The sequence below is a fragment of the Cnephaeus nilssonii genome (genome assembly GCF_951640355.1).
Source record: "Cnephaeus nilssonii genome assembly, chromosome: 19".
NCBI classification, from domain to species: Eukaryota; Metazoa; Chordata; class Mammalia; order Chiroptera; family Vespertilionidae; genus Cnephaeus; species Cnephaeus nilssonii.
In genome coordinates this window covers 3,678,019-3,692,743 of record NC_137090.1, presented here as the reverse complement: position 1 = coordinate 3,692,743, position 14,725 = coordinate 3,678,019, and the positions used below count along the sequence as shown (strand labels likewise).

The 14,725-nt window shown below is 46.2% G+C and overlaps 2 protein-coding genes across 3 annotated transcripts in view; one reads left to right on the top strand and one right to left on the bottom strand.

The window, feature by feature from the left end:
* The window catches only part of ARMC7 (armadillo repeat containing 7), a 21,794-nt gene extending 16,474 nt beyond the window's left edge, over positions 1-5,320 (top strand). Inside the window, exon 4 of the transcript XR_013815028.1 lies at positions 4,392-5,320. The gene's annotated coding sequence lies outside the window, so the exon portion shown is untranslated. The remainder of the gene's footprint in view (positions 1-4,391) is intronic.
* On the bottom strand, positions 482-14,725 carry JPT1 (Jupiter microtubule associated homolog 1). 2 transcript variants are annotated; one of them, XM_079797324.1, is made up of 5 exons: positions 14,539-14,725; positions 6,733-6,875; positions 6,272-6,369; positions 5,328-5,346; positions 482-748 (listed from the first exon to the last, which is right to left on the bottom strand). In XM_079797324.1, the coding sequence occupies exons 1-5, from the start codon at positions 14,592-14,594 to the stop codon at positions 600-602; spliced, it is 465 nt and encodes a 154-aa protein (XP_079653450.1). In that variant the 5' UTR covers positions 14,595-14,725; the 3' UTR covers positions 482-599. The 2 variants fall into 2 exon arrangements, with proteins under 2 accessions (XP_079653450.1, XP_079653451.1); XM_079797325.1 differs by lacking the exon at positions 14,539-14,725 and adding an exon at positions 13,504-13,671.

Sequence of the window (14,725 nt, the reverse complement as noted above, 5' to 3'; positions counted from 1 at the left end):
TGCCTGGCTTCTTGCTTACGGTTCAAAAAGAAAAGGCAGTTTCTTCGCTCTGCAGGCAGCAAGGCATGAGGCCCAGGCCTCATTACGGTTCCCTTCGGCACAGGGAGATGCTTTTAGCAAAGGGCACGGACAAGTTGGGGCGACACCCTGAAGGTTCGGCATAAAGATAGCCCTGGGGGCGGGGGGCGCTCAGGGACGGTGCCTGTGGACTGTTTACTGGCCTGTCCAATCAAGGCTTGGTAAACCCAAGTAAAGCTGACCAGAAAAGGGTTTTAAAAACCTCAGTACAAAAGATCCTCTAACACATTTGGAACCAAATTCTTTGTTCTTAAAAACACGGGACGAAGTTCACAAGGCTTTCCTTTCCCTCCACTCTACTACTAGGGGCGCTCATGCCAGGGCCCACCGACCCGGAGGAAGGAGGACGGAGGAAGAACCTGCTCTTCACCAAGAAAAAGGGGGAAAGAAAGACAGCAGGACATAAAGTGCTTCTTTAATGAAACAAATCCCAAAGATGTACAGTCAGGCTCAAGTTGTGCAGTTCACAAGCATGGAGGAAACGGACAGACAAACAAAACGACAGCACTCAGACAGCCGTGCTAGCCCAGGACCAGGCTGGACTTGCCGCCGGGGGGGTTTCTCCGGGACGGCACCGGGGCCGGCGCCACCGGGCTGGGCACGGGCGCGGCGGGCACCGGCTTCTCCTCGCTCTGCCCCAGGCTGGCCTGCAAGTCTACGTCCACGTTTTCTATGGAGACAGAAGGAAAGGAAGGCTAACGATGATTCCCGGTGAATCTGAAGGATCTAGGTCGGTTGGTTGTTTTTTAGGAAGATTCAAAACATACCTAGCGACAGAAAGAAGCAAACCGCCACCCCAGCCACGTCCCCACCACCCAGAAGGAACCGCGGTTTGTGTCCCCAGGCCCTGTTCTGTGTATGTTCTTTCCTCAATTACACAAACAAGCAAGACATGAATATTGTAAATTAGAACATCACAGATAAGCTCTAGATCCCTGACTCCTAATCCACCTCCACATGGGTCTCCTCGCCCTATGCCCAGAGGGTTTGTTGTATGCATATTTTACGTATTTTATATCCAGCATGTGACATATAATACTGTTTTCCCTGTATTTAACATAAACAAGATCAACTTCCTTTTTCCCCCACTCCTTTGCAAATGTACCCATATTTATACACACGGTCATAATTCACCTTGCTTAATTAAAGTGCTGTGTGTGTGTGTGTGTGTGTTTATATATATCCAGTCTTCTACTGAGCAACCGGCCCAAGCATTGCAAACAAAACTGTAAAGCAGACACTACCCCGTACCTTCCCACGTGGCTGTGCTACGTCCCACCGCATCCCCCCACCCCCCAAAGCAATGTGTGCCCTCCTGACACCTCCACACCCACCGCCTCCTCACCACCTTGCTTTAACATTTGCCGGGCTGATGGGAGGAACATGGTACTGCGTTCCTGTTTTGTGTTGCATGTCCATGATTACTGGGCGAGGTTGATTTTAACTACACAGATGGCCAGTTGTACCATCAACATTTATGAACGAGTCCACCTTTCCCCTACTGGCTTGTAATAACACCTCCATTAACCAGGTCACTCCCATCTCTCATTAACTGGGCACTTTCCATATTAAAATATTTAGAATTAGTGTATTATTGTCCAATAGCCTGGATATTGCTTGACTGATTGATTCACTGGCTGATTTGTGAAACTGCCAACAAGCATATATTCTTAACCAGGTAGTTTCCAAAATCAGAGACGTCATTGATTCAAAGTTAAGAGTAACTGCAAAAGAAAAAACTCAGTATTCTGTGAAAGGAAGTTCCTACGAAGAGTTTCATAGTTTTAAGGCATGTTAGATTTTTGATTTTTAAAGAAAATCCAGGTCTCATTTCATTCAGTGTTAGACCATATTCAGTTGAGTATTCTAATACCTGCCTTAGAATAATCACACACAGAGGCACCTTTAGTAGCAGACATGGGAGAAAAGCTACCATAAACTTAGAAAAAAGTTTTCCAGTCTTCACCCAAGGATATGTATTATTGGTTTTAGAGAGAGGTGAGAGAGAAACATCATCTATCAATTGCCTCCTGTATGCACCCCAATTGGGGATCGTACCCACAACTTAGGTATGTGCCCTGACCAGTGACAGAACTCACAACCTCTTGATGTACGGGATGACGCTCCAACCAACGGAGCCACCCAGCCAGGGCTTAAAGACAAGTATTCCCTCCCAGTTTGGGAGTTCCAAAACCCTGGAAGCAGTGAAGCCGAAATATTGGTTATGCTATATACTATGTAGGAACTCCATATGGACGCATACTGGACACCAATGAAAAGTTCTAATTTCGAAAAAAAAAATATATAGTTTCTCTAAGTTCTTCAAAGACTAAACATTAAAAGTTCATGTTCCTAAAACCACTTGTACCAAGTCTTTATTTAGCCTCCTGAAACGGAGAAGTCCCAGGGAGAAGTGGTCTGAGATCAGAAACACACCAAAATCTCCGATACAAGCTCCTGCTGCCTGTCCCATCGCATTTGATGCATGTTTGGGACCTTCTGCAGAAGGAACATAATATGACACACACATGTTCTACAGTACTGAACTCCAAGTGAAACTCTTCACAGGATCCTTTCCAAGGCGACAGCCCTTCCGGTTGTGAACGGAAGCTTGGGGAGAAAGGGTCGGTTACCCTTCAGTTCCTGTTGCTACACTTGTTGCGCAAGAAACAGGATCGCATGCATCACCATCAAGGACCCAAGTCCCACAATAAGTGTCCCTTATATAACCTAAGAAAATGTGTCCAGCCCTGACCGGTTTGGCTCAGTGGATAGAACGTCGGCCTGCGGACTGAAGGGTCCCAGGTTCGATTCCGGTCAAGGGCATGTACCTTGGTTGTGGGCACATCCCCAGTAGGGGGTGTGCAGGAGGCAGCTGATCGATGTTTCTCTCTTATCGATGTTTGTAACTCTCTATCCCTCTCCCTTCCTCTCTGTAAAAAATCAATAAAATATATTTTTTTTAAAAAGAAAATGTGTCCGATGTACTACAAATACAAAACCTCCAAAACCCATAGATGAAGACAGACAACGAACTCAGGCTGAGCCAACGTTATCCAGGCGAGCGGTCTCATTCCTGCTGCGAGGACACGGCTCCCTGCTTCACAGATCTCCCTGAATTCTCCACTGTCTGTGAGGCCAAGCAGCTAATGGGTACTTCTAAAGGACACAAAATTACCCTGCAGCTCCACCGTGGCAATTAATTCCCGCAGAGTGATTCTCAGCTAAATCAAGCTCATTTCCACCCATCTTCTGTCTTTTATTATTAATAAAATGTTCTCTTTCACAACGAGGTAACAGCATACCAAAAAAAGAGAGAAGAAAATAAAGAACAGCACATATGGAGACTAAACAACAGCAGGCCTTAATTTCCTCTTCGTTATACATTTCCAAAGTCCTCCCTGTGGCCACTCCTGTATTTAATTGCTCAAAAGACGAAGGCAATTTTCCTTATATCCAAACAAATCTGTTTTGTTTAAGCTGAGCAGAATAGCTTGGCTTTGAAGTCAACTTGGCAACAGCATTGGGGTTGACCTCTACTCCACCAGATGTGTCTGAAATCATTAGGCCCCTTGTCATTTTATGACAAATAAAGTAAAAGCAGGTATCAGGAACACAAAATAATCAGGTGGCAAAATGGATGACATTGAGAGAAAAAAGGAGGAAGGACTTGTCATGCTGCACAATTCAATGAGCGATTTACCTGAAGAATCTGTAACGAACTGAGCTGGGGTGGGGGGTTATTAATTATTCAGCAGGACAAATGACACGTCCTCTCATAACTTCCTCAGGGTTTTCATATATTCTCCAGGCTCCCCAAATCCCTAATTATATTCATTGGCCAAAATTAGTGAGTCAAGATTGTGGCTAAATAAGGTCTAACAGTGCAAGCATTTCAGAATTACAAAAAGCAGTGGAATCGAAAAGCCTAGAAGATATTTTACCTGCAGAACAGTCTTTTCAAATGGGACAAATTAGACATGAACAAAAAACAAACCCATCCTCAGCCAGTGCAAAGGGAATGTGTCCAATGAGCATGCGCCTGGGTTATGCTCACAGAGGTTCAGGTTATGCTCACAGAGGTTCAGAAGAGCTCTCCCCAGCCCGTGGAGAAACACCGTGTGAGCATCGACCTCTGGACCAGATCACGGTTCGATTCCCAGTCAGGGCACGTGCCTGGGTTGCGGGCTCGATCCCCTGTGTGGGGAATGCAGGAGGCAGCCGAACAATGATTCTCTTATCATTGATGTTTCTCTCTCTCTCTTCCTTCCTTCCTCTCTGAAATCAATAAAAATATTTTTTTAAAAAAGAAGAAAAGAAAAGAAACAATGTTTGAGAGGACAGCAGAGGAATGTGGCTCTTAAACATCTGATTCCCGGGGAGGCTGCAGCACAGAACGTGGTGGCAGGAAGAGGCCGTGAGGAAGCCAAGTCCGGACCAGAGGGCCTGATAGCTGCATTCCAGCGAGTCCGTTTTTACCCGCTGCCGCCGCCTGGTGAGTGTCAACTCCGCATCACACTTGTCAGGACTTCTCTGGCACTTGTGAAGGAAATGCCAATAAAGACTTCACAGATTAAAATAATTAAATGACAATAGCTCATTTCCACGGGGATGGAAATTTACATCTGCCCCCTAAATCATCATTTATAAGATCACCGGGTTACCATTGTCTCGATAAATAAGCACCTTAGTATATATATTTAAAAAAATCAAACAAACTTTGTAAGCTCAATGCCTTGGGCCAAGCTTGCACTGCCAGAGCCATTTACAAAAAGCTCTCGTTAAGTGTAACAAATACCAGCCTGAATAATGTACACATATTTGCAAAGGATTTGGGTTTTTTAATCCTTTCGCACACACTTCTAGCATTGCTCTCACTGCTGGCCGTACCAAATGTGGCCGTTTGCTAACTTTCCTGTGTCGTTTTTCTTTCCTCCGCCCAGAGTATGCTGGCACTCGGGCAAAGCTAGATTGCAGTCCCAACCTCTTTCCCAAGACATGATTTGAATCAAAATTCCAATCGATTCTTTCATTGATTTTAGAGAGGAAGGGGGAGAGAGAAACATCAATCGGTCACCTCCAGTACATGCCCCAACCTGGGATGGAACCCGCAACCCAGGCATGTGCCCCGACTGGGAATCGACCTGCCACCTTTCAGTATACGAGACCAACTGAGCCCCTTGGCCAGGGCGCCAATCGATTCTAAAACCATTTACAGAACCAGGAATGTGGGCTTCGGAAGTACTCACCATGAATGTCACCTTCTCCCTGCAAAAGAAAAGAGATTAAAGTTTTACTCCGGATTTTAATTTTGCAACATGCAAATAAAGCAGTCACAGTTCGGAGAGACTACTAGGTCTTTGAAATCAAGTGTTTTCATTTTGATGCGGTCGAGGTCAGGGTCAGGCTGCCTCACAACAAGTAACCTTTATTCAACCAGGGACAATGCTGGACAGATTGCCCCGGTGCCAGTAACACTCCCAAAATTTAACCTTAACATCTAACCAATATCACCCCAATAAACTAAAAATAATTTTATTTTTTTAAATCTTAACATCTATACTGATGTCTTATATCAATTAGCATTTCAGAGGCTCTTTTATCAGAATGGGAAACTGGTGAGTCTGTCCTTCCATTCTCCCCCTTTCTTCTGACCTAGGGGTTGACAGGCATCTAACCGTTCCAAACCCCCTCCCATGGGCCTCCCACACTTGGGTGGCTGATGCCTCCATGTGCCCTGAAATCCCTACTCCGGAGGGCACCCTCCCGGCTTTCCAGACACACAGCTGGGGCTCTGGGGCGGTGCTATAGTCCTCGAGTTCCGCTCAAAACAACTGGACGTTTAACGTTTGCCAACAATTCAAACAGTCCTTGAACTCAGAGATACCGCCATGCCTGAGATACACAGGAAGTGAGTGTGCTGTGATTCACAAGCCCTGAAAATCAACACGAGGGTGAGACCAATGCTAACGGCTGAAGAGACCTCAGGACAGCAAGGTCACGTTTACTCACTTTCTGACTTCCCTCTCTTTAGTTGTCCATCATCCATCACCAATACTGCCCAGTCCCTTTCCCAACAACCTCTATGGGGAACTCCAGGGGAAGAACTGAAGCTCTCAGCACGCCAGGGGGATCTGATTTCTGAACAGAAACCTCCTCGAAGCCTGTCCTCTCCCCCGACGGCCACACTGACCTTCAGGTCTAGGAAGTCTCCAGAGCTGGCTTCCGAGGAGTTCCTTCTCTGGGGTCCAGACGACTCAGGATCTTCTCTGCCACCACTGCACTTGGCCCCTGAAGCAAAAGACACTTTCTTGAGGAACGTAATAGAAGACCTGAGGCAAACCCTTTCTTAGCGAGCAATGTTATACGTTAGTCTCATATGACAAAATGAGCAAACAGCTGAGGGAAGTTAGGTGACGGCTTTAAAATGTTGACAGAGGGACTGAATAACCCTGTCCGATGTCACTCCTTATCCTGATCCATCCCATAAGCTCTCAGTATTTCCCGAGACTTGGTCCTAGTCTTTCCCCCAAAGGGGAGCTCTAACTGCTGTTTATCTTTCAGATAAAAGCTAGATTTGGCTCACAAGCCCTATGACAGCTGCGGCTTCACGCTGGGTCCTCCCCTTGACCGGCAATCAGTCCTAAGCCATACCTGCCGCCTTGGCCCACGAAGGGGGGTTTTCCTCGGGGGTCCCAAAGATGCTGGAGGCCATTTTGTTCTTCCTCACGGGCTGCTCTGTGGGCTCATCAAAGCCTAATGAGAAGTTGGATCCGCCACCTGGAGGCCGCAAAACCCTAGGAATAACGGAAAACAGAACTGTCAAGCCACACCAACACATTGCTTGGCAAAAATGCAGTCAGCACCTTTCCCCCTTGTCCAGTCATTCCCCTTCCCTCCCACAAAAGAAAGTTGCTAATGGGGACAGGAAGTGATTCCCTGGGGTATAAATCCAACACTGGGTGTTAAGAACAAAAAGGCAGCTTTATAATACCTGTAGGAAGGCTGTCTGTCACCCAATAGCCCGGAAGTCATCACAAACAATAGCCTGGCTGGCGGCTCCTTTTAGGAAATAGCTAGGGACCTAAGGGACCTCGCCTCCTGGGCTTAGCTGGATATACGGGGTGGGGCCAAAGTGGGTGTACGGTTGTGAGTATGCAAAACAGTTTAGTCTTATATCTGTATTATTATTTATTATTGTATTATTTTCCATACAAACTGTAGACCTACTTTTGCCCTACCCTATATGTACAAAGTTTAGAAGCACATCTCGTTACCTATTTTTTCCATTTTTATTTTCAACGAAATAAAAAATGGAAGAATATACATTTTAAAAGCTAACCAGACCAATTTAGAAGGCCAAGCAAAGGTAATAATGAAGCGTCTCTCCTATCTCAACATCACAGATGAGTCCTGTTTATATACTTGGGCCTCACTGCTGTCACTGGTAAACACAAGTGACTAGCCACAGGGAGAAAGTCCATAAGAGACATCAAGTGTAAGATTCACAGGCATGTTCTAGACGCATGCACCTTCGGGCACCACCTACAGGTGTTTTTTTTTGTTTGTTTGTTTGTTTTAAAATATATTTTATTGATTTTTTACAGAGAGGAAGGGAGAGGGATAGAGAGTTAGAAACATTGATGAGAGAGAAACACCCATCAGCTGCCTCCTGCACACCTCCCACTGGGGATGTGCCCGCAACCAAGGCACATGCCCTTGACCGGAATTGAACCTGGGACTCTCCAGTCCGCAGGCCGACGCTCCATCCACTGAGCCAAACCGGTTTCGGCCACCTACAGGTTTTTGTTCAACAATGAATATAGTACTTTCACATTTCCAAATCTTCCTGCCACAGGCTGACCACCCTGTCCCCTCCCTAGAAAAATTCAAAACACAGAAAACGGAGAAGGTTTTATGGAAAGATTTTCTAACCACTAATTCAATTCCTCTATTAGAGATAGGAGAGGTCTGGTTTCTATTTCTTCTTAAGTCAGTTTGAATAAGAAACAATTTTCTAGGAGTATGTCCATTTCATCCAAGTTTACAAATACGGTTGTCATTTGTAAACTAAGCTCCTTATATTAGAAAGTAAAAGAAAAATTAAACACTTAAGGTATAAATTCTCTTCTAAATACCCCACTAAAGGCATTCCCAAGGTTTGATTTTTTTTTTAAACTACTGTTCCATTCTAAATGTTTTAGCATGTCATTATTTTCTTCCTTGGACCATACATTATTTAGAAGTGCATTTGTAAGTTTCCAAATATAGAGATCTTTATAGTTTATTGATTTCTAGCTTTTAATTATAACACAGACAGACAACAGTTTTATGACATGAACCCTTTGAAATTTGATGAAATGTGCCTTATGGCTTAATAGGTGGTCAATTTTGTAAATCTCTCTATATATGCTTGAAAAGAGTGTATTTGCCAATGTTCTCTATGTCCACTTGATCAAGCTTGTTAATGGAGTTGTTCAAATCTACTAATTAAATGTTTTATCACTTAATGAGAGAACCTGATCTGTTTTTCCCAGAGTTCTGTCACGATAAAGCGTTCTCTCTCAAAAAGACTGCCGCCGGAGTATTTGAGATCAGTGGGGGAAACTGCGGTGAGTTAACTGGCCAGTCATTTTGATGAAACAAAATATATACATCCCTAACTCACTTCATTGACCAAAAAGTTCCAGCTAAGCCAAATATTTCCATTTAAAGACTAAAACAGCCCTAGCCGCTGTGGCTCAGTGGATAGAGCGTTGGCCTGCGGACTGAAGGGTCGCAGGTTTGATTCCGGTCAAGGGCACATGCCTGGGTTGTGGGCTCGAGTGGGGAGCGTGCGGGAGGCAGCTGATCCATGATTCTCATCATTGATGTTTCCATCTTTCTCTCCCTCTCCCTTCCTCTCTGACACCAATAAAAATATATTTTTTAAAAAAGACTAAAACAAAAATACTGGAAGAAAATAAGTACATATGTGTCCTCGTCTTGAAGAAAAGGGCTTTCTTTCTTAGCACAAGATGAAAGCCAGAGATCAGGAGATGGACAGATTAAACTCGGCAAAAATACACGTTTGACAAAGGATAATATCGCTAGTATAATGCAGTGCTCTTAAAAAAAATAACAAAAAAAACTGACAAACGGTACTAATATCCAATTAAAAAATATGGATAGCCCTAAATATTAAAAATTCAACCTCATTAGCAAATAAAACTTAAAACAAGATGATAGTTAGGAGCATTTGAGATCTTGCTCCCCTGCATATCTTGTTGGTTTGGTTCAAATAAACTCTTTTAAAAAAACAACAACACACATACCAAGATGACAGTTTTGTGGGGTTTTCTGCTTATTAGACTAGTGAAGATGGAAAATAAATGCCAATTCCCAGCATGAATTTGTACCAACTTTCTAAAGAACATTTTGGTATGTGTATCAATTGTTTAGGTTTACATTTTATATGAATCAGCATTTCTACTTCCAGAAATTATCCTAAGGAGATAAGCATACATATGTACAAGGATACCCCTATAAACAGGTGAATCTGGGAAAAGTTGGAAATACCCTAATTATCCAATAGTAGGAGGTTAGGTATCAAAGTCTGTCCATACAACAGAAAGCTATACACATTACAGTGAGATTTGCCTTTAGCGGATACAAAAAGTTACCCAAAACCCAGTGAATAAAAAAGGTTAGAGAACAAATATAAACCCAATTACATCCTACATAATATCCTAAATAATAAAAGACTAATATGCAAATCGACCAGAGGAAGGACCGGTCGCTATGACACGCACTGACCACCAGGGGGCAGACGCTCACTGCAGGAGCTGCCCCCTGGTGGTCAGTGCGCTCCCACAGCGGGAGTGCCACTCAGCCAGAAGCCCTGAGCCGGGCGGGCTCCTGCCCCCTTGGCTGTAGGCGACACCCTGGCCTCAGCTCCCTTACACTGCCCCTTCCTGCCCAAGGGGCATGCTCTCCTGCCCTGTCCTGTGTCCTTTCCCACCGGCTCCCCTGTGCTGTCTTAGTCCTGCTACCCACACGCCAGAGGCACGGTCTGGGTAGGCCTAGGCAGGACTGAAGGAAAGCAGACAAACTTCGCCAACTCCCAATGTGGCCTCCTCTCAGCACTGCCCTCTTCGCCAAGCCAGTCAGGCCACTTTCTTCACTGTCCCCCAAACAGTTCCGGCTTACCTCCACCCCATACTTTCTCCTACCAGTGCCCTCTCCACCCTTCCCTCAGTGACTCTTTTTTTTTTTTAAGTATATATTTTATTGATTTTTTACAGAGAGGAAGGGAGAGGGATAGAGAGATAGAAACCTGTATGGCTGCCTCCTGTAGGCCCCAACTGGGGAATCGAGCCCCCAATCCGGGCATGTGCCCTGACTGGAATGGAACCATGACCTCTGGGTTCCTGGGTCTATGCTAACCACTGAGCAACACTGGCCAGGCCCCCTCAGTGACTCTTAAACCTTCACTTCCTCCATGCTCTCAAAGAGTAACAGGTGGAACCTGAGGTAAAAACACTAGAGATCCTATGTGTGAAAGGGCCAGAGAGGAGGTATTTTTGGCTTGCGGGTCTGGCAGTCTGGCACTATGGGCCTTCATCACATGGCACACAGCAGCCGCAGACAACGTGAGAATGAATGAGTGTGGCTGCGCTCCAATAAACCTTCACTTACGGACACGGAAATTTGATTTTCATGTCATTTTCACAAGTCATGAACTATTCTTCTTGCTTTTTTTTTTTTTCCCCAACCACTTATAAATGTCAAGATCTGAGGCCAGCTGGGTTTGGCCCTCAGGTGGTAATTTGCTGGGCTCTGCTCTATCCCAGCCATTTGCAGCTGGTGTCCCGGCAAGAATTTTTAAAACATGCAATACCCTGACCTCTTTTCCCTTAGATTGCCAAACAAAAAATGGCAACAACCAACACAACAATAGCCATCCGGTATGAATGAATCAAAATTATATCTATTTTTTTTGTCAGATCGGCAAAAAATATATTTTTTGGTGTGCTGAATTTTAGTAATTCGTTTATGTGTGCCATGAGATTCAAAAGTCTGAAAAATCCCTGTCTATCCAGTTCAACAGCCTCTTTTTTATGTGTGCCCTGACCAGGGATCAAAACTGTAACCTTGGCATATTGTATCAGGATCACACTCCAACCAACTGAGCTACCAGCCAGGATTCAGCCTAATTTTTAAGGGAGCCAGTCAGGCCCTGAGAAGTTCCAAATAAATTGCCCAACATTAGTTAACTGACACAGACAGGACCAAAACCCAAATCCCCAGTTCCTGGCATTGATACGGGGGAACCACACAAGGCCATTTTTCTCTTTACACTACAAACCCACATAGTTGGTACTCTGATTAGTTTTCTTGCTTCCTAATCTTAAACTGTCTTATAATTCTTACGTAGGTCCTCTAGTGTCCTACCCTGAATCTGATATTTGTGTCTGTCCATAGTAAAATTCAGTACCCAATTTACACTAAATAAAAAGCCTATATAATAAAAGGCTAATATGCAAATTGTCCCCTCGGGAGTTCGACCAGGAGTTGGATCGCTCACTATGACATGTGCTGACCACCAGGGGGCGGGGCAGAATATGGCAGGCTACCAGCAGCAGTGTCGGGGCGCTGAGGGAGCGAAGGAAGGAGGAGGCAGGGAGGCGGGGAACCTGATCGGCCCTGATCGCTGGCCAGGCCTAGGGACCCTACCCATGCACGAATTTTGTGCACCAAGCCTCTAGTGTCATTATATTGCCCTTCGGGGGTGTCGTGGGGAGAGATCCATTGTGTTCTCTTATTAACATGTCAAACATTTAAAACCTCACTGGTTTGTGGGTTTTTTTTTAAATATCCACTTAAATTATGTGTGTTCAGTCATACATTTTATAAAGATGATAATTTTAGGTTGGTATAAATGGTTTAAGTAATAATTAAAGGTATAAATTCTAAATATGCTTTTCTCTCATGTTAAAGTTTGAAGTGACTAGGTTTTCAACATTTGTACCCCAAAAGTTAACTTGCTTCATTGTCTTCCCCCTTCATTCCCTAGAGATTAGTGATTTTTTTCCCCTTACCATCATAATTAAACCCTTATGAATTTTTAGCCAGATGAAAATCTTCAAAACCCTAATGGGCTGGGAAATATTTTTTGGCCTTGAAAAAAAAAAAAAAAAAAAAGACACTAGTACCCAAACACCAGCTTAAAAAAAAAAAAAAAAAAGTCAAAGCTCTGACCATTTCAACTTTTTAAAGGTCCATGTTCCTGCTAGAACAGCAGGTAGTACCTACTCCGATGACGTCAGTGTTGTGGAGCCCATTTGTAACAGCCAGACATCCCCAAACAAAGGATTTGAATCATAAGACGGAAATTATATCAATTTTACTTCTTCAGGCCCTACTACTCCTTCTGAGCAACACACATGATAACTAAATCGGGATTACATATTTGAGACTCAACAAAAATGTCTCCACGTACTGCAGATAGCAATGTTTTAAAAATTACTTTTTCTTTCTTCTCTCTTAAAATCCTAGACTTCCCATATGGTCTTTGCAGATCATTTCCTAAGGAGACTAAATGTATCACACATTTAGGGGGCCGGGAGGATGTTACTGGAGGAAAGAAGTTGAGGAGCATTAGCTGAGATTATGGAAGAAGGAAAGGTAGGAAGTAAATAAAAGGACAATGCTACCGTCCCGAGATCACAATACTGGAGAGAAACTGATGACAAAAGGTGAATTAAAACACTTACTGTGCAGAACCAAAACTCATTTCCGTCTGACATTTCAAGTATACATATCAAAAAGCCAGTGTGAGGATGCATTTGACCAGGTTACCGAGATTCTTTATGAAGCACTAAACCGAACTCAACCCCAAAGGATAAAACCTCAGATTTTTTTTACACATTAGCATTCCAACCACTACATTCGGACCCGCAGAAAGTTGACCCCGTGGCACAAACGGAAAAACCAGGGTTCAATCTGTTCCAGTGTCCTCTGAAAAAAATGATCTCATTGGAAGGATGACAACAGAAGAGGGAGTGACCCTCGTCGGTATTTTGTGTACTACCCACGCTCCCCCATCCTCCCAGGAACCACTCATTTAGTTTTTAAAAATCTGTTTTTTCTACACTGCGAAAGGGAAAGGAATGAATTACAAAGGCATGTCATTGCCAAAGCTCCCTCCTAAGACTGGCCTGCTTTTGTCCCCAAGTTCTCCAACCCCCGAGACACTGCTCTTTCACGGCTGTCTCCTTAGCCCCACAAAATGGCTCCCTTTTGTGCCACTTGCTCAGGACCCCAAGGCTGGCCACACAGGACGGCAGATCACCATCGATGAAGAATAGACGCCGAGAAAAAGGGGAGTCAGTCTGAGCTTCCTCCAAGCCTTGAGCAAGGATCCCAGAGATGCCCGGATCCCACCTTAGAGAGCAGCCCGGACAATGTGGGCATGTTCCACCGGATCCAAACCCTTCCGCCAAGTTGGGCAGCCGCTTGGAAAAGGGTCCCGGTCCAAACACGGCGCCCAGTGCCCCTTCCCCAAGCGCAGTGGCCTAAGTGGCCAGAGAGGCCCCGGCTGCCCAAGTGGAAATAGTACACGGAAGAGACAATGGATGTCTCCGGCCCCGCCCAAGAACAGGAAACCTCCTCCGGCAAGGGAACTGGGGCCCCAGATGAACTCCTTTAACAAACGTCAAAGGCGTGGGGTGCAAAGACCGAGGTCCGAAGGTTTGAGCACAGAAAACCCACTCGGACTGCACACTCCCTCTCCCGTTCGGAGGTGGGCGCAGAAGGGGAGGGAGCAGGGGTCTTTCCTTTGTTAGCAGAAGGGAGGCACTTGGCAAGGGTTGGCGGTTGGGTCCTGGAAAGGAAGGAGTTGGGGGTCGCGATGGCCATCCTGCCTGACCACCAATGCCACCTGCCAGACCGGCCCCAGTGGGTGGAAGCCCGCCAGACCCGCTCGCTGCGGCCGCGGAATCCGATCGCCTCGCCGATCGCGCAGCCGCCACCTGCCCCCGAGCAAGTGACAGGAGCGCGTGGCCCGGGGGTGAGACAATGGGGCCTGGACGAGACGCCCCGTAAACTGTATGGGCACCCGGAGGCTAAGACCACCGCCCTGGGAACGGGCTGGCCACGGTGAAAAGAGGAGTGCGCGAACCCTCTCGGTACATCCCAACTTACAACCCGCGGCGCTTTAAGGGCGAGGCCGGCCCTCCCGGCCCCTCGCTCCCGGGGAAGGAATGAATGAGAGGAGAGGGAGTCGGGCGGGGCAGCGTGCAGGGCTCGCGGGGAGACACAAAGGCGGGACTGGCCACTGAGCTCCGCCGCCTGGCCAGACGCAAGCGTGGCGCCCCCGGGCACGTTACCGCCAACGACCCGCAACTCGGCCCGCGTGGCCCCGCTGGGCAGCGGCCCTCCTGACCCCGAGTCCCGCGTGGCGCGGACCCGCCGCCTCACCTGGAGCTATTCCTGCTGTTGGGGTCGACGCCCTTGAAGGTGGTGGTGGTCGTCATGACGCCGAGGAGTGAGACAGGCTGGCGTGGTACCAGAGAGTAGAAAGGATCCGGCCCGAGGGGCGCAGAGGAGCTCCCCACCCCACCGACAGCGACCACTGCAGAAGCCTCCGCCACCGCCTGTTGGGCCG

Excerpts from the sequence above, each read along its gene's own strand:
- JPT1 (XM_079797324.1), bottom strand. The coding sequence starts at position 14,594 with ATGACGACCACCACCACCTTCAAGGGCGTCGACCCCAACAGCAGGAAT. Across the intron at positions 6,876-14,538 it reads AACAGCAGGAATAGCTCCAG|GGTTTTGCGGCCTCCAGGTG; the intron begins GTGAGGCGGCGG and ends CGTTATTCCTAG. Across the intron at positions 6,370-6,732 it reads TTCGTGGGCCAAGGCGGCAG|GGGCCAAGTGCAGTGGTGGC; the intron begins GTATGGCTTAGG and ends CTTTTGCTTCAG.